At 55.0% G+C, this 20,000-nt stretch overlaps 1 protein-coding gene across 1 annotated transcript in view; it reads right to left on the bottom strand.

Annotated features, from left to right (window-relative positions):
• Positions 1-19,375, bottom strand: part of mecom (MDS1 and EVI1 complex locus) — a 20,306-nt gene extending 931 nt beyond the window's left edge. The window contains 17 exon segments of the mRNA XM_076014906.1: positions 1-1,515; positions 2,303-2,555; positions 2,701-2,898; positions 5,387-5,540; positions 6,051-6,220; positions 7,578-7,655; positions 7,789-7,955; positions 10,736-10,762; positions 12,325-12,415; positions 12,562-12,994; positions 12,997-13,203; positions 13,206-14,063; positions 17,519-17,672; positions 17,848-17,995; positions 18,454-18,565; positions 19,008-19,124; positions 19,219-19,375. The exon segment at positions 1-1,515 is cut by the window's left edge and continues 931 nt beyond it. Of these exon segments, the coding sequence (XP_075871021.1) occupies positions 1,357-1,515; positions 2,303-2,555; positions 2,701-2,898; positions 5,387-5,540; positions 6,051-6,220; positions 7,578-7,655; positions 7,789-7,955; positions 10,736-10,762; positions 12,325-12,415; positions 12,562-12,994; positions 12,997-13,203; positions 13,206-14,063; positions 17,519-17,672; positions 17,848-17,995; positions 18,454-18,565; positions 19,008-19,124; positions 19,219-19,354 (3,462 nt within the window). The 5' untranslated portion in view covers positions 19,355-19,375 and the 3' untranslated portion in view covers positions 1-1,356.
• Positions 19,376-20,000: the final 625 nt, after the last annotated feature.

The raw sequence follows: 20,000 nt of genomic DNA, 5'->3' as shown, positions 1-20,000 counted from the left end.
ATAAGGACATAAATGTTGCTCATATATTTGATGTCTTCAGTGTCTGCAGTGTAGAAAGTTGAAAGTTGAGAGACAAAATTGCATGAGGAGGAACTTCCCAACTGGTAGTTTACCTCCAGAGCGCCACCTTTGGTGGCTGAAGGATAATCATGTTGATCATCGGCGCCGGAGGCAACATCAACATTCGAAATGGTTCATTTTCCCGGTGACCAGTGGTGGCGCCCTTGTAGCGCACTCGATGGGAACTCGGCAAGCTCACCCCCAAAGAAAAGAAGAAGAGACGTTGCGGGGACCAATCAAAAGAGTTTGGGGGCGGGGTTATCCCGATTTCCTCCTGGGGAGAGAAATCTCACCTACAGAACGACGCTGGCGACGGCCAACGGAACGGCGGTGGGGGCGGGACAGTCTGCGAGCAGCGCTGTGATTGGCCACGCAGTTGGACGGACGGACGGACGGACGGATGGACGGTCTCTTGCGTTGCTGTTTACTTCCTGCAGATGGTGGAAGCGCTGCTTCAGCCTTCATGTCTGTCTTACAGCTGCAGGGAGGGGGGGCGTGTCTGTGGGAGGGGTGGGGGGGCGCGTCGGGCCAGGCCTCCATTCTGATTGGCTGACATCGTCCCTTTGGAGGTGACACCCAAAAATCAGAACACCCCACCCGCGGATGCTGGGACCCCTGCAGAGAGCGCCGCTTCCTGAAGGGGGCGGAGCTCCAAAACACACTTTTTGTTGCAATTCCATTGCACCACAGAAGAAGAAATAAAACAACAAAACTTTGACGTCATTACCGACTTTTTTCTTTTTCTATTTTTTTTTAATGTCAAACGTCCCGGGGGGTGGGGGGGGTTGGGCTTCAACGACAAATTCACAAATTCATAATGGAAAAAAAAAAGGGATTCTGAGCAGGAAGTGGGCTCGCCGCCTCCTCCTCCTCCTCCTCCCCCTCCTCCCCCTCCTCCTTCTCCGCCGCCGTTTCAGCCGAACGAGTCTTTGTGCCACGTTGAGGGTCATGTGACCATCGGCGCCGCCGCCACCGTCGCCGTCCGCCTGGTAGCTGCCGGTGCTGTGCGGAAAACACAGAGTTTCAGCCAGACGGACGCAGCCGTCCTCATCTTCAGGGTCCGGTTCTGGTTCTGCTTCCGCTTCTTCTTCTTAGCAGTTCCTTCAGGGAGGGAGGGGGGGAGGGGTGGGTGGAGGTGGGCGGGGCTCCACTCAGCAGCAGTCACATGGTGGGGAGGGGTGGGAGGGTCCGGAGGACGGCTGCAGCAGCTCCTGCTCCAGCTAGGGGGCGCTGCAGCAGCTCCTGTAGGTTGATGGTGGTGGTGTTGCGGTGTGGGGGTGGAGGATGGGGGCGGGGTCATACGTGGCTGAGGGACTGGATGGCGCCGGACTCGGCGGCGGCGGCGGCTCGGGCCAGGCTGTGCCACATGGAGGCGGGGCTGTGGGCGGGGTGAGCAGCGGGGTGGGCGGCGTGCAGAGCCTCCTTCTCCGCCAGCGACAGCATCATGGCGTAGGCCTGGGGGGAGGGGCAGCGGTTAGCATAGGTATGGGCAAACTACGGCCCGGGGGCCATATGCGGCCCGTTAAGATCCCGCTGAGTTTTTAATCCGGCCGGCCGAACTTGAAGAAATGCTATCGATAGGCACTCATTAAATAGCTCAGAGTTCAGGAGCTGCGTTTCCATGACAGTTTTTCGCCCCAAAAAAAAGCGCGATATTTCTAAAATTTTGAAAAGGTACAATTGCGATTTGCAAGTGTTTCTGTTGAGCGGTGCGCAGCGCACGAGCCGTAATTCTCGTCCAATCACCCGGGACGAGACTTTACGAGACTACGAGATTACAATTTCTTGTAAAATATATTCCGTCTCCTCCTCCGTCCAATCATAACGCTGCATTTTCACCGGTCAGTGAACTGGTCACGTGACCCCGGACGTCACGTCCGCTGACGTGTAAATGCGCACAAAGTGTTTCCGTGACACTTTGTGCGACATCCCTCCCTATGGATACGTGTGAAAAACCTCCTCATGAGAGCGCCAAAGCCTGTTAGCCACGTTTAGCTGCTTCCATTAGCCATTTTTTTTTATTGCCATATTTAGGTTTTGTCAAATTCTAGGGGGTCATGGAAACACAGCTGGTTTTCAGAGTCATTTCAATAAAGAGCTAAACACAGTTCAAGCTAAAGAAAATTTTAGAACCCATTGTGGCCCCACCAGTCAAAAGGTTTGCCCACCCACCCCTGGGTTAGCATCTGAACACACACACACACACACACTCGCACACTCACACACACACACAAACACACACCTGAGACTTGGACTTCCTGAACAGCGGCTGTTTGATGGCCTCGCTCAGGGAGGCGGAGCCAAATGAGGGCTCCACCTCCTCGTCCCCGTCGCTCAGCTCGCTCTCCTCCAGCTTCCGCATTTGGGAAAAGTGGCGGATGTGATCCAGGGCCGAGTAGCCGCTGGGTGGCTCCTCCTCCTCCAGCTCCTCCTCCAGCTCCTCCTCCGCCTCCTCCTCCTCCTCCTCTGGCTCCTCCTTGAACCTGGAGATGAGGCTGGAGGAAACAGGAAGCGTCACCATCATGGATGTACTGCTACGAGAATTGGATACCAGCTGCAACCCCCCCCCGGTGGTCGCTTGAGGTACTGCACCCAGAAACCCCATGCGGCCCAAAAAGCAGGTCACTGGAGGTCACTCACCCGGGCGGCGAGCTGTTGCAGTTCAGCTTCAAGTCTGTGGCTCCACCCACATGCTCCTCCGCCGGCCCCTCCCCTTCAGGCGTGCCGCTCGGCTCCTCCCCTCCTTCCTCCTCCTCCTCCTCCAGGTCATGTGACCCGCGGCCGGCCACCAGCGGCTTGTCCTCCTCAAACGGGCCGCTGCCGCCGCCGCCGTTGACCCTGCGGGGGGGGGGGGGGGGGGGGGGGGTAAGAGTCTCGGTGAGGACCTGCTGGGTTTCTGGCCCCACGTTAATCCCACCAACAACGCCGCCACCGCCGCTTTAATCACAAACATGAGCAATAAAGGGATTTAATTGAAGGATGGAAGTGGATCGACTGCAGCTGCATGCTGCTGGTTAGAAGCTGATCTTTTCCCAGACGTCCTGCTGGGATAAATGGCGGCGGCGAGGCAGGAGCAGCGGTGGGTGGTGGGATGACTCCCGACTCCTGACTGAATCAGCTCCTGACTCTTGACTCCTCACTGAACTGACTCCTGACTGCCAACTGAACCAACTCTTGACTCCTCACTGAACCGACTCCCGACTCCTCACTGAACCGACTCCCGACTCCTCACTGAACCGACTCCCGACTCCTCACTGAACCGACTCCCAACTCCTCACTGAACCGACTCCCGACTCCTCACTGAACCGACTCCCAACTCCTCACTGAACCGACTCCCGACCACTGAACCGACTCCCGACTCTTCACTGAACCGACTCCCGACTCCTCACTGAACCGACTCCCAACTCTTCACTGAACCGACTCCCGACTCCTGACTGAACCGACTCCTGACTCTTCACTGAACCGACTCCTGACTGAACCGACTCCTGACTCTTCACTGAACCGACTCCTGACTCCTGACTGAACCGACTCCTGACTCCTGACTGAACCGACTCCTGACTCCTCACTGAACCAACTCCTGACTCCTGACTGAACCGACTCTTGACTCCTGACTGAACCGACTCCTGACTCTTCACTGAACCGACTCCTGACTCCTGACTGAACCGACTCCTGACTCCTGACTGAACCGACTCCTGACTCCTCACTGAACCAACTCCTGACTCCTGACTGAACCGACTCCTGACTCCTGACTGAACCAGCTCTTGCAGGCCTCTTGGAGGACAGCTTTCTTTCTTGTACAGTTTAATTACTGCAGCATCACTCTGCACGTAGTAGCATGTAAAAAAAAAAGTCGGATCTTTTTCCAGACGTCCTGCAGAGATGAATGACAGCGGCGGCGAAGCAGGAGCAGCGTTTGTCATCGAGGGCCGGCGGCGCCGGCGGCGCCGGCGGCGGTGGCGGCGGCGGCAACTCCACGGTCGAGGCACTTTAACTGCAGCGCCGTGTTTATTTTCCCGACTATCTTGTTTTCATCTAATAGGCAAAATATTTAGCTGACGGCTCGGCTCTCTGGGAGAGTTATGAGATGGGGGAGGGGCCTTTCCTAATCTGTCCCTCCGTCTGAGCGCCACAGGAAACGGCTGCTTGCTAAATCACCTGGAACCACATTAAGACTGATTCAGTCGTTACGCTGCTGCTGCTGCTGCTGCTGCTGCTGCTGCTGCGGTGGCGGCAGCCACGTCATCGGCCAGAAATGTCGCTTTTTTTTTTGTCTTGGACAAAGAAAGCGAAGCTGGGGGGGGGAGGGGAGGGGTCGACCAGTAGCAGACAGATAGAGAGGAAACACACACACACACACACACACACACAACAAACACAACAACAACAACTAGCGACACACAAACCAACCAATCATTGCAGAGCCGTGGCAGGTAAGAGCTGCTGCTGCTGGGCACACACTGACACACAACTCGGCCGCTGCTACACACTGGCACACTGATGGGGTGGGGGTGGGGGGGGGGGGCGGAGCTTGTCGGCAGTGTGATTGCCTAAGCAGACTGGGCTAATTAAGGCTTTCAGAAGGTGGTAATTTGCCGAGGACGAGGAATCTATCAGAGGGAGTCACTCTGAGAAGAAACACGGGTTCGACCTTGTGACCCCCCCCCCCGACCCTCTTCCTGTCGGCAGACATGTTGGTTCCAGATGTGCTCGGCTAAGTGCTGCGCTCCAGCTCCAGCTCCAGCTCCACCTTCAGCTCCAGCTCCAGCTCCAGCTCCAGCTCCACCTCCACCTTCAGCTCCACCTCTAGCTCCACCTCCAGCTCCAGCTCCACCTCCACCTCCAGCTCCAGCTCCACCTTCAGCTCCACCTCCAGCTCCACCTCCACCTTCAGCTCCACCTCTAGCTCCACCTCCAGCTCCAGCTCCACCTTCAGCTCCAGCTCCACCTCTAGCTCCACCTCCAGCTCCAGCTTCAGCTCCAGCTCCACCTCCAGCTCCAGCTCCACCTCTAGCTCCAGCTCCACCTCCAGCTCCACCTATAGCTCCACCTCCAGCTCCACCTCTAGCGCTCTCACAGGCCTCGCTGTGCAATCACACGACCACTTTGTCTGCCTGATCGCTATCTGAGCTGGGGGGGGGCGCTATCATCTCCAACCATCACTGCTCTTCACCCCACAGCCGAGCATGATGGGATAATTACCAGGGGCCTTGCTGGCTGGGTGCTGGGTGGGAGGGGCCAGGAGGAGCAGCCTCGTTCCCCCGCCTTGTTTAAACTTACATTTAAATGTACATTATTGTGTTGTGGTGTTGTGTGATTTTTTGTTTACCCTTCTTCGGAAAGTTCCGGCGACGTTGTCTGGTTGTTGTGGCCGGCGTTGCTGCTGATGAAGTTTCGGATTTCGTTGAAGTACGAGTCTTCCTTGTCGTCCAGGATGGCGCTGCTGCTGTCCAGCTCCGACTGAGGGGACGACATGGCCGTGCCTGCAGCAACACAACCACAGCACCACAACGTCCTGTCAATGACTCACAACAGGGCTCAACTGACTCCTCTTGACTCCTAACTGAACCGACTCTTGAGTCCTAACTGAACCGACTCTTGAATCCTAATTGAACCGACTCTTGAGTCCTAACTAAACCAAACAGATCTCCTGACTCTCTACTGAATGACTCTCGACTCTTAACTGAACTGACTCTTGACTCTTTTCTGAACCGGCTATTGACTCCTCACTGAACTGACTCCTGATTCTTAACTGAACTGACTCTTGACTCTTTTCTGAACCGGCTCTTCACTTCTCACTCTTTTCTGAACCAACTCTCGACTCCTAAATGAACTGACTCCTGACTCTTAACTCCTGACTGAACTGACTGTTGACTCTGAACCCAACAGACTCTTGACTCCTAGCGCCACCTCCCACTGACACCGAGGTACTACATCCCCTGGACAGACAGACGGGTGTCCATTGAAGGGATGTTTGCGTCGATGCGGCTCACCGGACAGGTTTCCGTTCTCGTGCTTCTTGAGGTGTCGGTCCAGGTTGGTCTGCTGGCCGAAGCAGCGGTCGCACAGGTGGCACTTGAAGGGCTTCTCCTTGTTGTGGATGTTGCGGATGTGCCGCTGCAGGTTGGAGGAGATGCTGAAGGAGCGGTCGCAGTATTTACACCTGCAGGGCAGAACACAGATGTGTTATTGATTTTTTTTTGGTTCTGTTGCTTTTCCATGTTATTTTTTTTTTTTCAGTTTTTTGCAACTCCGGCGCTTCGTGAACGACAGCACAGACAGAAAACAGCACAAACGAGCGACTAACACAGCCACACACACACACACGTGCAGGGAGACGGGGCGGCAGACATGATGGAGGAGCGTGTTTAAGGTGCAGCAGCGCCGCCTCTCATCTGCAGCCAGCAGCAATAAAAACAGCATCATTCTTCTCCCCAGAAAACAAGCACGCAGCTCCGCCGCCTGCCAACTTTCTCCATGCAAAATTATACGAGAAGATTGCATCTTTTGTGTGTGTGGAATTAACTCGCTCCATTGGCCGTCCCTCAGGAACACAACCACCCCCCTCCCTCCAGCCCCCCCCCCCCCTCCCGTTATCTCTTCAAAAGAAAAGGAGAAAAAAAGAAAGAAAGAAAGAAATTACAGCAAGCGGCGCTGATGTTTGATGGCGTGCTGGCCGCTGTGTGTGTGTGTGTGTGTGTGTGTGTGTGTGTGTGTGTGTGTGTGTGTGTGTGTGTGCAAGTGAGTGGTTGTGTGAGTGTGTCTGTGCAGGATCAGGTCTCCTGCGGTCCGCTGCAACATTCCTGCACCTCGGTAACAACAGCCGAGTCTGCAGCCGCCGGCGCACACTCACACACTGACACAAAACTCTACACACTGACACACAACTCGACACACTGACACACAACTGTGGTCGGGGTCTCGACTGTGTGTGTTTTCCAGTGAAATGAGTCCAGCTGCCGACCGGGCGGCCGGCTGCTCTGGACTTCTGCCCCCCCCCGCCCCATTCTTCAGCAGACATGCCCCCCCCCCCACACCCCCCGCTCCCCCTCCTGCCACCCCAGAGACGGACGCCATCAGTCATCAGGGCAAATTATTTAGCAGTGCAGGATAATGACTCCAAGCTTTTACAGCATGAGAAAACACACGTAAACCAACATCGTGTTCCGACTGCGGACGCTGGAATTTCCTGGGAAAAAACCTCTGAGCCGCCGCTAACAAATGAGCGTCATCACCGTCTGTCTCTGTGTGTGTGTGTGTGTGTGTGTGTGTGTGTGTGTGTGAGAGAGATGCTCGGCCTGGGAACACAGCGAGTGTGTCGTCATGTTAGAGGGAATCACACACACACACACACAGACAGACACACACACACACACACACACACACACACACACACACACAGGCTGAGTGGCCTGCAGGGTTTTAGGTGCTGGTTGCAAAGAACTCAGACACACACACACACACACACACACACACACACACACACACACACACAAAAACACACACACAAACACACACACCTGTAGGGCTGCTCCCCAGTGTGGGTCCTGAGGTGTCTGGTCAGGTTGGCCGAGCGAGGGAAGATCTTGCCGCAGTATCTGAGGACCAATCAAATCACAGCCTGTCATCAACGAACCAGATCGGAAGCACATCGATGGATTGATCGATCCATCAGTGGATTGAGTGTGTGTGTGTGTGTGTGTGTGTGTGTGTGTGTGTGTGTGTGCTCACCTGCAGGTGTAGCGCTCCTTGCCCTTGCGCAGCAGCGTGTCGGGCAGCGATGTGGGCGGAGCCCGGAAGTCGAACATGGCGGGGACGGAGCGCAGCAGGTCACCTGACTCGGGCTTCAGCGAGCCGAACGTCTCCAGCTTCTCCGCCATGTTCTCGATGGCCGACATCTGGGGGCGAGAGAGGGCGAGAGAGAGAGAGAGAGAGAGAGAGAGGGAGCATTTTTAGGGGCATTTTTAACCTCATAAATCCTCATTTACAGAGCCATTATTATTGTCATCATCATTAGTATTATTATTAGTTTTTGTTATTTAAAGGCAGTGAAATAATATAATTGCTCAGCGTGGACGTTTGTGCACGACTTCTTCCCTCGGCGGCGGAGCAGAGATGATAAATACCTCAGGGAGTCGGACAAAAATGTCCAAATGAGAAGTAAAGACCATTCCTACTGGAAGCAAACACACTGTGTGTTTATACACAGCCGATGCCTAAACACACACACACACACACACTTGCACACACACACACACACGGCCATATAAACTGACACACACATTAAATGAAAGGACTGCAGCCAATCTGCTAATGAAGTTTAACATTTACTTTCATCAGAATGTCCACCAGGGGGAAATATGAGTAACTGTCACTCTGTGGTAACTGTGTGTGTGTGTGTGTGTGTGTGTGTGTGTGTGTGTGTGTGTGTGTGTGTGTGCGTGTGTGCTGCATGCATGGTGGCCATAGGTGATTAATTGCCATCAATGTGTGTGTGTGAAAGAAAAGATCTATGTTGTGTGTGAGTGAAAGGGAAAAATATATTTGTAATGCATCTATGTGTGTGTGTGTGTGTGGGTGTTTTGCAGAGTGTGCGCTTGCACAGGTATGTGCTGTGTGTGTGTGTGTGTGTGTGTGTGTGTGTGTGGCAGCGGAGTGATTCATGTCCACTGCTGGGCTGTAAACCATTGTGAGCACAATGTGGGCCGACAGCACATTTGTCAATATGAAAGATGTTGACACTGCTGATCAAGAGCCAGACACGGTAATAATGATATCGCCGCTCTGTGTGGGTGTGTGTGTGGGGGGAGGGGAGGGGAGGGGAGGGTCCCGAGGGGGGAGGTCCCCCCAGAAGGCCCCCCCCCCCAACGTCTCCTCCTCCTGGGCAGGAGGCTGCAGCAGTCTGGACTCATTCTGGTCTTGTTGCTGTTTTAATTCCAATAAAGCAACAAAGTGACGGCGACTCCGACGGCTGCTCCTCCTGCTGCTGCCACTCCCTGCTGGAGGAGCAGGAGGAGCAGGAGGAGGAGCAGGAGGAGGTGTGAAGACGGGGGGGAAAGAGGGATGGCAGCGGCAGTGATGAGGAGCCACGGCTGAGTGTGAAAAGTTCGAGTGTCGTGCCGTCAATCACAGAGAGAGGAGAGGAGGCGGAGGAGGAGGGTGAGGAGGAGAAAGAAGAGGAGGATGAGGAGGAGGTGGAGGAGGAAGGTGAGGAGGAGGAGGAAGAAGAGGAGGATGAGGAGGAGGTGGAGGAGGAAGAAGAGGAGGTGGAGGAGGAAGGTGAGGAGGAGGAGGCCTGCTGACTCCACCAGGAGCAGTTACTCCGCTCAGCTGTCAGAGGGATCCAGACTTCCCCCATAAGACTCTACAGAGCTGCAACCACTTCACATCTCCACCTCCAGCCACTGCGGTTGACTCCTCTCAGCCACCACCCCCCACAGCTGCTGCTGCTGCTGCTGCGAACTCACTCATAAAACATTTTGCATATCATTTTTTTTTTTTCACTTGCTAGGAATATAATATAATACCTGAAGCAAATTCTATTGTGCTCTGTTGTGCTCTAGAGGTGAGCGTCAGCAGGCTGAATTTCTTGCACTTCTCTGCTGAAGGGTTTTTCAAAGCCTCTTGCTGCTCTTTAAAATCCTGGAGGATCGTTAATATTATTATTACTGCTAATAATGATTGGATTAAATTGGAATCATAGAGCAGCTTTGCTGACGGGTCAACTGTTCTGACCCCAGATTGAAAACCCAGACCCTGCTGATGCAGCGAGGACCAGGTTCATTAGGCCACCGCTTCACTGTGTGTGTGTGTGTGTGTGTGTGTGTGTGTGTGTGTGTGTGTGTGTGTGTGTGTGAAATGTTTTGCACAAAGAGGATAAACGGCTCCACATTTTGCTCTAAAGAGATTTTTCAAAGGTTTTATGACTCACACACACACACACACACACACACACATACACACACACACACACACACACACACTTCCCTAGAAAAGCCCCTTGCTCCACCCTCGGGGGGTCTACGTCCTCGCTTGCTTGTTGCTCCAGCGGCGCAGTGGGACCGGCTCCTGATTGGCCGTCCTCAGAAGTCGGCTGCGCTGCGAGCGCCTTAATTAGCGAGATGCATTTTGAATCGTCGATCTTTATCGGCAGCCAGATGTTTGCAGACTGGACGCCTCTGCTGCCGCCGTCCCTGGGAGACTGTTACCCCTCGGCCCGCTGATGTAAAGCAGCCATACGGCACTCTCGCCCCACCCCCCAAACCCCAACGCCATTGCAAGAAAGAGCTCCGGCTCTTTTCTCCAAATAAGCCAACACACACACACACACACACACACACACACACACACGTGCAGCTGCCCTGAGAAGCGGCTGCAGCTTCAAGTCTTTCATCTTAATCTACATCTAAAACGTAAATATGCCAACAAATCAAGGCAGGATTGGAAACCCCCCCCCCCCAACAACCCCCCCAACAACCCCCCCACGACCCTCCTGGGGGAGTCGCTGGGAAACGCTCGAAAAATTATGCAAAAACACGAGCACTCCCAAGGCAGGATGTGATTGGCTCGCCAACCCCCCCCCCCCCCCCCCTCACGGCGGCGGCGGCGTTCCATGCAAATCAATGCTGGTGTCGGTGTTGATTGAAACCCATGCATGACTGCAGGTGGAGGAACTCACCCAAGTTCTCTGGTCTGGCAAACGGAACTGAAGGTCGCAGCAATGGGGAAGAGACAGCAGCAGCAGCAGCAGCAGAAGAAGAAGAAGAAGAAGACAGTCAGTCAGTCAGAACCAGGAAGTGGCGCTCAGACACAAGCTGCGTTTCCATCACCCCTAGAACTGCACAAAACCTGAATATGGCAATAAAACACTGGTGATGGAAAAACCTCTCAAATGTGGCGTAAAGGTGTTGAGGCTCTCATGAGGTTTTTCACACGCATCCATATGGAGGAATATCGCAAAAGTGTCACGGAAACACTTTTTTGGCATTTACAAGTCAGTGGACATACGGGGTCACATGACCAGATCACTGACCAGTGAAAATGGTGCATTATGATTGGATGGAGGAGGGGACGGAATATATATATATATATATATTTTTTTTTACAAATGATCAAAGAGAAAAATATTAATAATAAAACCATTCATTGCGAATTTATTGCAAAATACTTCGTAACTCCATCCTCCTCGAAGTTTGGTCTCGCCGGCCGAGATTTTACGAGAATTAGGGCTTCGCACCATTCAATGGAAACACCCGCAAATTGCAGTTGTACTTTGTCGAAATTTTAGAAACATCGCTCTTATTTCGCGAAAAACTGTCATGGAAACGCAGCTACACATGGCGGCTAACGAGCTAAAAAACAGCAAAAAGCAGTAAAAAAAATCTGCCGCCTGTCTGCAGATTTATGGAACATTGTGATGATGAGATGCTTGAATGAGTTCCCGACACTTCCTGCTCTTCAAATAGCTCGTTAAACTCAGCTGTAATTCAAACCAGGATAGTGCGCCGTTAAAAAGATAAAAAAAAAAAAAAAAAACTTTTCCCGCCTGCCAGGAAATAAAAAGGCTGAATCACAATCGCCGCGGAAATGGAGGACTGAGTCAGGTGACTGAAAACAAACCCCTCAGACACTCACTGAAGGTGGGCTGGGGGGGGGGGGGGTCCTGGGGGGTGGGACCCGGATCAGAGCCAGCGGCTGGCTGGGAGTGATTTGTGTGTCCAGACATCATAAAGTCGTAAAGATGGCCGAGCACTGTGTTAGCGTTTCTACTGATAGGACACCTCATTAAGGGGGGGGGGGGGGGGGGGGGGAATGTGGGCTGCTGCTGCAGCGCTCCGGACAGCGCCACATAAATCAGACAAATGAAACAGCCTGTAAAAGACAGGGGGGGGCATGATGGAGGTGTGTGTGTGTCAGGGGGGTGAGGGGTGATGGGGGGGGTTAAAATTCAGCGCACGAGAAAGTGGAGTTTTTCACTCTGGCCGGCGGCGAAACAAAACAGAAAAAAGGTCTGAAGAAACGCAACAGGTCGTAGAAACACAACTCTGCGAGAGTGAGGCTGATAAAAAAAAAAAAAAAACGGCCACCAGGGGGCAGAAATCTGGGCTTTCACAGCCATCCTGAACTCATCCTCATCCAAACATCTTCCGCTAATCCACTTTTAAAAAGATGAAAAAAATTGTCCAAAATGTTTTGCATGTATATGCAGTATATATATATAGATATATGTGTGTGTAAATGTGCAGTGTGTGTGTATGTGGAGCCTACCTGTGGATGGAAGAGGAACCCTGGAGCAGGTCGCATGTACTTGTCTTTGAGAGTCTCAAACGGGTCGCTCATCCTCCTCTTCTCAACCCTGCTAATAATAAGACCAACAGGTCAGCTCACTACACCACACAGTGCAGCTGGAGCTGCAGCAGCTACTATTGCAGCTGCTGCTGCTGCTGCTAATACTGCTGCTACCGCTGCTGCTGCTCCCCAGTGTGTGACCGGGCCTGACGGTACCTGTAGATGGGGTCCATGAAGAAGGGGGTGGGCCTGGCGTGCTGCAGGGAGGCGTCGGCCTTGGCCATCTCCGCCGCTCCTCCGCCGCCGCCGCTCCTCTTCTTCTCCTCCTCCTGGTGGCTCCTGCTGCCCTGCGTGTCCTCCTCCCTGTGGCCGCGACCCCGCGACCCCAGACTGAGGTCCAGCGGCTGGTCCTGCTGCCTGCCGGGGTTGGCCGGCTCGGCCCTGGAGGGGGCCAGGAGCACCGCCACGGGCTTCTTCTTCTCCTCCTCCTCCTTCTGCCTGCTGCTGCTGTTGCTGACGGAGGTGGAGGTGAGGTCAAAGGTCACCTCCGCTTTCGCCTTCCTGCAGCCGTCGTCGTCGTCCGCTGCCGGCTCCCCCTTCAGGCCCGGAGGCCTCCTGGCCAGCTCGCCGTCGGGGAAGGGCAGCAGGGGGGGGAGAAGGCAGGGAAGAAGGGCAGCGGGAAGACGGAGGGGTAGCAGGCGGCGGCGGCGGAGGCCAGCGAGCTCGCCGCCACCTTCTTGTCCTGCAGGCCGGCGAGGCCGGCCGAGCCAAAGTACTTCTCTGCGATGGAGGCGATGGCCTTGATGGAGTCGCTGACGGCACCGCTCACCGCCGTCTGCTCATCCCCAGGAGGGAGGGGCCGGGCGGTGGAGCCCCGCCCCCTGCCCCGCCCCCACCGCCGCCCACCAGGCCCAACTTCCTTTTCGGGCCTTTGCCGTTTGCCTCTCGAACGCTCCCCCCACCCTCTCTCTCCCTCTCGCTGTCCATGTCGCTGTCCAGCTCGGAGGCGGAGCTGCTCTCCAGCTCGCTGCCGCTGGGCGTGCTGACGTCGTCCAGGTCGCTGCTCTCTGATTGGTCGCTCTGCTTCTGCTTGTGCGCGGAGGAGGAGGAGGAGGAGGCGGAGCCCTGGGCGGCCAGCAGGGGGACGCCGACCGCGCCGCCGCCGTCCTTCTGCAGAGCCTTGAGCAGCTCCCGCGACTCCTGCGCCCCCGGGCTGGGCGGCAGCAGAGGCCCCTCCCCCCCGAGGGCGTGGCCTGGGTGGCGGGCCGGCGAGGTGGCGGCGATGAGCGGCGGGCGGTGGTGGTGGTGGTGGTGGTGGTACAGTCCGGAGGGGAAGAGGCCCGGGAAGCTGAAGGGGAAGGCCGGGGCGGCCGGGAAGGTCAGGCCGCCGGCGCCGCCCTGCTGGTGGTGCTGGTGGTGGCGTGTGGCACCGAAGTAGTCTGCCAATCCGGCGCCTCCGTGGCCCATGGCCAGCGCCGCCTTGTCCACGGCGGGCAGCGCCGCCATGCCCTGGGCGAAGAGGCCCCCTGCGGCGGCGGCGGCAGCGGCGGCGAAGTGGTTCTTGCCCTCGCAGAAGCGGCGGTGCTTGTTGAGCGACGAGGTGGTGCTGAACATCTGCCCGCAGTCCTTGCACTTGATCTGCGTGCGGCAGTCGGCGTGCATGCGCTTGTGGCGGCACAGGTTGGAGAACTGCGTGTAGGACTTGTGGCACACCTCGCCTGGAGAGACACACACACACACACACACACACACACACACACACACACACACACACACACACACACACACACACACCACACACACAGCAGGGGGGACACACAGTCAGAGACGCACACACACAACTAAGCGCACACAGGTAACACAACATGGTTCTGAACGGCCGAGGAGGAAACACAACATCGTGGTTGTGTTGAACCTCCCACAGTTCTTCATCACCCTCATCATCACCATCATCATCGTCTTCATCACCATCATCATAACCACCACCCTCACCCTCATCACCATCATCATCCTCATCATTATCATCATCACCATCATCATCACCACCATCATCATCATCATCATCATCACCACCACCATCATCACCCTCATCCTCATCATCATCATCAGAGCAGTATGACAGCAGTTTTCCAGCAACAGCAAGCGGAGAAGGTGTGTCTGTCCAGATCCTGGTATTGTGGCAGGAATGTGTGTGTGTGTGTGTGTGTGTGTGCGTGGGACCATGTGAGTCAGCCGCTGCCACTCATCACCTGCACATCAAACTAAATTCCCCCGGGAAGCCTATTGTCCTGAGTGGGACCCGTCCGTAAACAATCTCTCTCTCATACAGACACACACACACACACACACACACACACACACACACACACACACACACACACACGGAGTACAATGGCTCTATTTTAAGTGTGTGAAGGAAGTGGACTTGAATGAATCCTATCCTGCAGTCTGGTTCCCAGGGACATGTCTCACGTCTTCCCCCTGCCCCCCTGCCCCCCTCCCCTTGCCCCCTCGGCTCCACCCCACTCCCCCCCACCCCTCCGCCCCCCCTCCTGAGTGAATGGCTGAGTGACCTTCCCACAGTCTGACCCCTGGACCTGCCCGTGTGTCCCGGAGCTCCGGCCCTGAGACCGAGCCGCTCCGACACTGTCTGTGTGTTATCTGTGTGTGTGTGTGTGTGTGTGTGTGTCGGATGGCGGCGGGCAGCGTGGCGGCCGCACACTCATTGTGTTCCCATGATCTTTTCTTCCCGCCTCCTGCCACCAGGAGATGGCGATACATCAACCCGACGGAAGCGACGTTCCCAGCTGACTTTGATCAGCATCAAGGAGCAGCAACACCACCTCTGACTGGAGGGACTCAGTTCACACTGAAGGAGCAGCAGGAGAAGGAGGAGGAGGAGGGGGAGGAGGAGGAGGAAGAGGAAGAGGAAGAGGAAGAGAAAGAGGAGCAGGAGCAGGAGTAGGAGGTGGAAGAAGAGGAGGAAGAGGAGAAGAAGGTGGAGGAGGAGGAACAGGAACAGGAGGAGGAGCAGGAGGAGGAGAAGTTGGAGATGGAGGAGGAGCAGGAGGAGGAGGTGGAGGAGGAGGAAGAAGGAGGAGGAGGAAGAGGAGAAGAAGGTGGAGGAGGAGGAACAGGAGAAGGAGGAGGAGGTGGAGGAGGAGCAGGAGTAGGAGGTGGAGGAGGAAGAGGAAGAGGAGCAGGAGGAGGAGAAAGAGGAGGAGAAGGTGGAGATGGAGGAGGTGGAGCAGGAGTAGGAGGTGGATGAGGAGGAGGAAGAGGAAGAGGAAGAGGAGCAGGAGGAGGTGGAGATGGGGGAGCAGGAGCAGGAGTAGGAGGTGGAGGAGGAGGAAGAAGAGAAGGAGGAAGAGGAGAAGAAGGTGGAGGAGGAGGAGCAGGAGTAGGAGGTGGAGGAGGAACAGGAGGAGGAGAAAGAGGAGGAGAAGGTGGAGATGGAGGAGGTGGAGCAGGAGTAGGAGGTGGAGGAGGAGGAGGAAGAGGTGCAGGAGGAAGAAGAGAAGGAAGAACAGGAAGAGGAGCAGGAGGAGGAGGAACAGGAGGGGAAGGTGGAGGTGAAGGAGGTGGAGGAGGTGGCCCGACTCTCCTGCATACTTTGGATTCCTTCCAGCCAATCGCTGTCCAGTGAGTAACGCATCACTGAGGGTTTGAATGAAACAGCGAGGGCGGAGACTCGGCAGCGGCGTGAAAGAGCGAACGAGGCGGTGAAAACTCGCTGCCTCAGAGAAACACATCAACCTTGAGATCTAACAATTCCGAATCACAGCGACAAAGTGGTCGTGAGTTGCTGTGAGCTAGCTGCTGCTGCGCCCCCTGTGGCCATGACCGGATCTGCAGGCTGCAGAAAACGAGTGGTCACGTGTCCTCATTAAACACACTCCAGAGGGGGCGACGTCGAGCAGACGTTGTGGATGGTCTGGAGGCTCCCAGAACGGAACGACCATCACCTTCCCTCTCCTCAGCGCTGCTTTTAATGTGACTGCTGGTGCTTTTAAAACATGCATATTTGCTGCTGATTGCAGAAAATGGAGTGGGGGAAGGCGGAGGGGGGGGTTTAGACATGTGGTTGCTATTTGTGAGGAATGGAGGCGGGAGAGTCAGAGGTCTGCAGCAGGAGATGCTGTCACCTAGCGATGTTGATCTGTGTGTGTGTGTGTGTGTGTGAGAGTGTGTGTCTGAGGAGGGGAGTGTGTATTGGGTAGAGAGAGAGGGAGAAAGAGAGAGAGAGACGGCGAGGGCCACAGGGTGGAGGTCAGAACGCTTTAGGGCGAGCGAGGAGATCGGATGTAGCGGTGCAAGGTGACGAAAGGGTCAAAGGTCAAAATACATTTGGGTCCTGATGGACACACACACACACACACACACTGCGTGTGTGTGTGTGTGTGTGTGTGTGTGTGTGTGTGAGAGAATGGGTTGTTCGCTGTGAAAGTGAGGGAGGGAGGAGGAAAAGTTCATGTTTGCAGTTCTTGTTTCCGGATGAAAGACTCTCACACGCAGCACTTTTCTGTCAGACTGATGCGACCGGACGTGTTTCAACGTGTTTCCCATCGTCCACAGAGAAAAATAAGAGAAGGTGAAAAAAAAACAACTAATAAAACAGGCCACTTTGAATCAGAGCCAGTGGTGTCGAAATTTCCCTTTCTTACGTCTTTTGGAGCAGAGAATGTCAGTGGACGTAGCGTCAGTGAACCTAGCATCAGTGAACCTAGCATCAGCGCCCCCTAATGAGCCGCGGTGCAAGTTGGCAGAGTCTCACTAAAACTGCTGTGGCCCATCGGGAGCAGAGAAAAAACCTTTTCTGCGGTTGCCATCTCGTCCTTTTATCACCAGAATGCCCCGAACCTACAGCAGCTAGTGCCTGTTAGCACCTATTAGCGCCTGTTAGCGGCTAACGGTCACTCTCTGTAGCTCTAGACTGGAAAAACATCTTTTTTCTTCACATTTTCAAACCTTACAAGACCACAAAGAAAAGATTTTTTTCTCTTTTCTGTCCTCAAGTCACGTGACAACCCCCCCCCCCCCCCCCCCCCCACACACACACACAACCACACACATATTGGCACGAGCGCTATCACATTGTCAATGATTACGGCGATGTTAGTTGTTGTTATAGTGTACTGGGAAGACTTACATAGGTAGGGTCTTAGTGACTTACACATGAAGGGCTTGACACTGCTGTGGATGTGCTTATGCTGCTTGAGGCCCGAAGACGTGGCGAACGTCTTGCCGCAGTCGGAGCAGGCGTGGGCCCGAGCCCCGACATGCTGCGAGCGGATGTGCCTCTGCAGGTTGCTGGGGTCCGTGAACACCTGCTGAGGTTGTGGGGGGGGGCAGGGACAGGGGCAGGGTGAGCAACACACACACAGGGAGGTGGGAGGAGGGACAGGAGAGAGAGGAGGTGTGGGGGGGGGGGGTTTAACTCCAGGGAAGAAGAACAAGAAGGAGGAGAAGGAGAAGGCGGCGGTGGGCGGGGCTTGGCTGTACCTTTGAGCAGTTCTCGCACTCGTAGTGCTTGCCGCTGTCATGTGACATCTGGTGGCGAATCAGGTTGGACTTCCAGTTGAAGGCCTTGGGACACTGGTCGCACTTGTACTCCCTCTCCTCGGAGTGGGAGAGGCTGTGGGCCTCCAGGCTGTGGGGGAGGAGGAGAAGGGGGGGGGGGTGACACACACAATCCTGGGTCATGTGACTGTGACTTTTTTGTGTATTTTTTTTAACTGGTGATACAAGACACAATACAGTGTGACAGCTGCAGTAACGGTAGACGTACGAGCAAGGAAGAACCAGCGGCATATGCATCAGGGCTGCACACTGCCCCCTATGGTTGCATTAGAAATGACAAGTTTGGTGTATTTCAAACAAAAGGAAATGTGGGTATTTGACTTTGCAGGTCCATTATTCACAGTGGCACCCCTAGATTTCCCACTTAAAATTTAAAGTAAAACAAAAAGTATGTCTGTTTCCCCTTTGTTTCGGGGGTTTAGGGGGAGGGGCATATTTCAATAGTTCCTCCTCCTCCTCCTCCTCCCCCTCCTCCTGCGCCTCCTTCCCCTCCTCCTCTTCCCCATCTACTCCTCAGACTCAGCTCACCTCTGCATGTCAGGAAACACCTGGTCGCACTCCTTGCACTCGAGCAGGCCGTGGGACAGGTGGAGGGCTCGCAGGTCGTGAGGTTCCTGGGCCTTCAGCTCACAGTCGCCCCCTGCAGGCCAGAATGAGACAGAGGATGTCACCAAAACAAAAGAAAACCCCCCGCTGCTGGCTGAGCACAGCGTGAGAGCACCCTGGTGCATGCTGGTCCTACTGGTTTTACTGGTCTCTACTAGTCCAACTGGTTCCTACTGGTCCTACTGATTCCTACTGGTCCCTGCTGGTTCCTACTGGTCTCTACTAGTCCAACTGGTTCCTACTGGTCCTACTGATTCCTACTGGTCCCTGCTGGTTCCTACTGGTCTCTACAGGGTCCTACTAATTCTGACTGATTTCACTTGTTCCAAGTGATTCCTACTGGTCCAACTGGTCTATATTGGTCCTACTGGTCCCTGATAGTCCTATTGGTCTCTACTGGTCCTTACAGGCTCCTACTGATTCCTAGCGGTCCCTACCGGGTCCCACTGACAACTACTTGTTCCTCCTGGTCCTACCTGGGTTGCTGAGGAAGGAGGACGGCGGCATCCCACAGGGCTGCTTCTGGTGGTCCAGCAGTTGGCTGCGGGACTCAAAGTGCTGGTCGCAGTCTTCACAGCGGTACTGCCTCTCTTCTGCAGGGGAGGTCGGGGGGTCTCATCATCACAACACAGCTCGTACAGTGTGTGTGTGTGTGTGTGTGTGTGTGTGTGTGTGTGTGCTGCCCACCGTGGATGTCAGGAGCCATGTTGCTGCATGAATAATCTTCAGCCTTCATGAACAGCAGCAGCTCCTCACCGGGGAAAATCTCTCTGGTGGCTTTGTAGAAGACCTGCAAGACACACACACACACACACACACACATACAGATTATTAAATGTCTTCCTTCCAGGGGTGGGTGCTCCATACAGCTGAGAGACCCTGGGACTGAGCTGCTTCCCATGGACACACAATGGCCTTTTCTCTGTGAGACAATCACACACTAGTGGGGGAGGGGGGGTACTCTGTTATTTCAGGAAGATTTTTTTTTTTTTTTTTACATTTCACCTTCCTCTGTCTCCGATATTTATTAGAAATGCGCTGGATTACAGCAGCAGGAGGGGACGGGGACGGGGACGGCCGGGGGGGGTTTGGGTCACAGGTACGATGGCGTTCGCCCTCGAAGCCGCCAAGGACCCGCCACAAATATCTCTGGGACAATGACAATGCAGATCGCCGCCGTGATGGTTGGTGACATTGTTTCCCGCTGCCGCCACCCCCCTCGTCTGGAACATGATATCATTCCCAGTGTGAGTGTGCAGGAGGCTGAGGTGAACTGTGGCACGGTGGAGCTGAGCAGGAAGCTCCCAGACTGGGAGTCCAGCAGAATGGAGAGGAGGAAAAATAGAAAGTGTGAATGCGAGGAGAGAGAGAGAGCGAGTGAGAGGGGTGGGGGGGTGGGGGTAGGAGTGAGAGAGAAAAGTCGCTCAGATCTGTGGAGGTGTGAGGGTGTAAACGACGAGGGGAACTAC

Source organism: Nelusetta ayraudi, unplaced genomic scaffold (genome assembly GCF_046127955.1).
Source record: "Nelusetta ayraudi isolate G7.1 ecotype Tasmania unplaced genomic scaffold, CSIRO-AGI_Nayr_v1 ptg000175l, whole genome shotgun sequence".
Lineage (NCBI taxonomy): Eukaryota > Metazoa > Chordata > Actinopteri > Tetraodontiformes > Monacanthidae > Nelusetta > Nelusetta ayraudi.
Note: the sequence above shows the minus strand (reverse complement) of the source record. Positions and strands in the feature narration are given on the sequence as shown.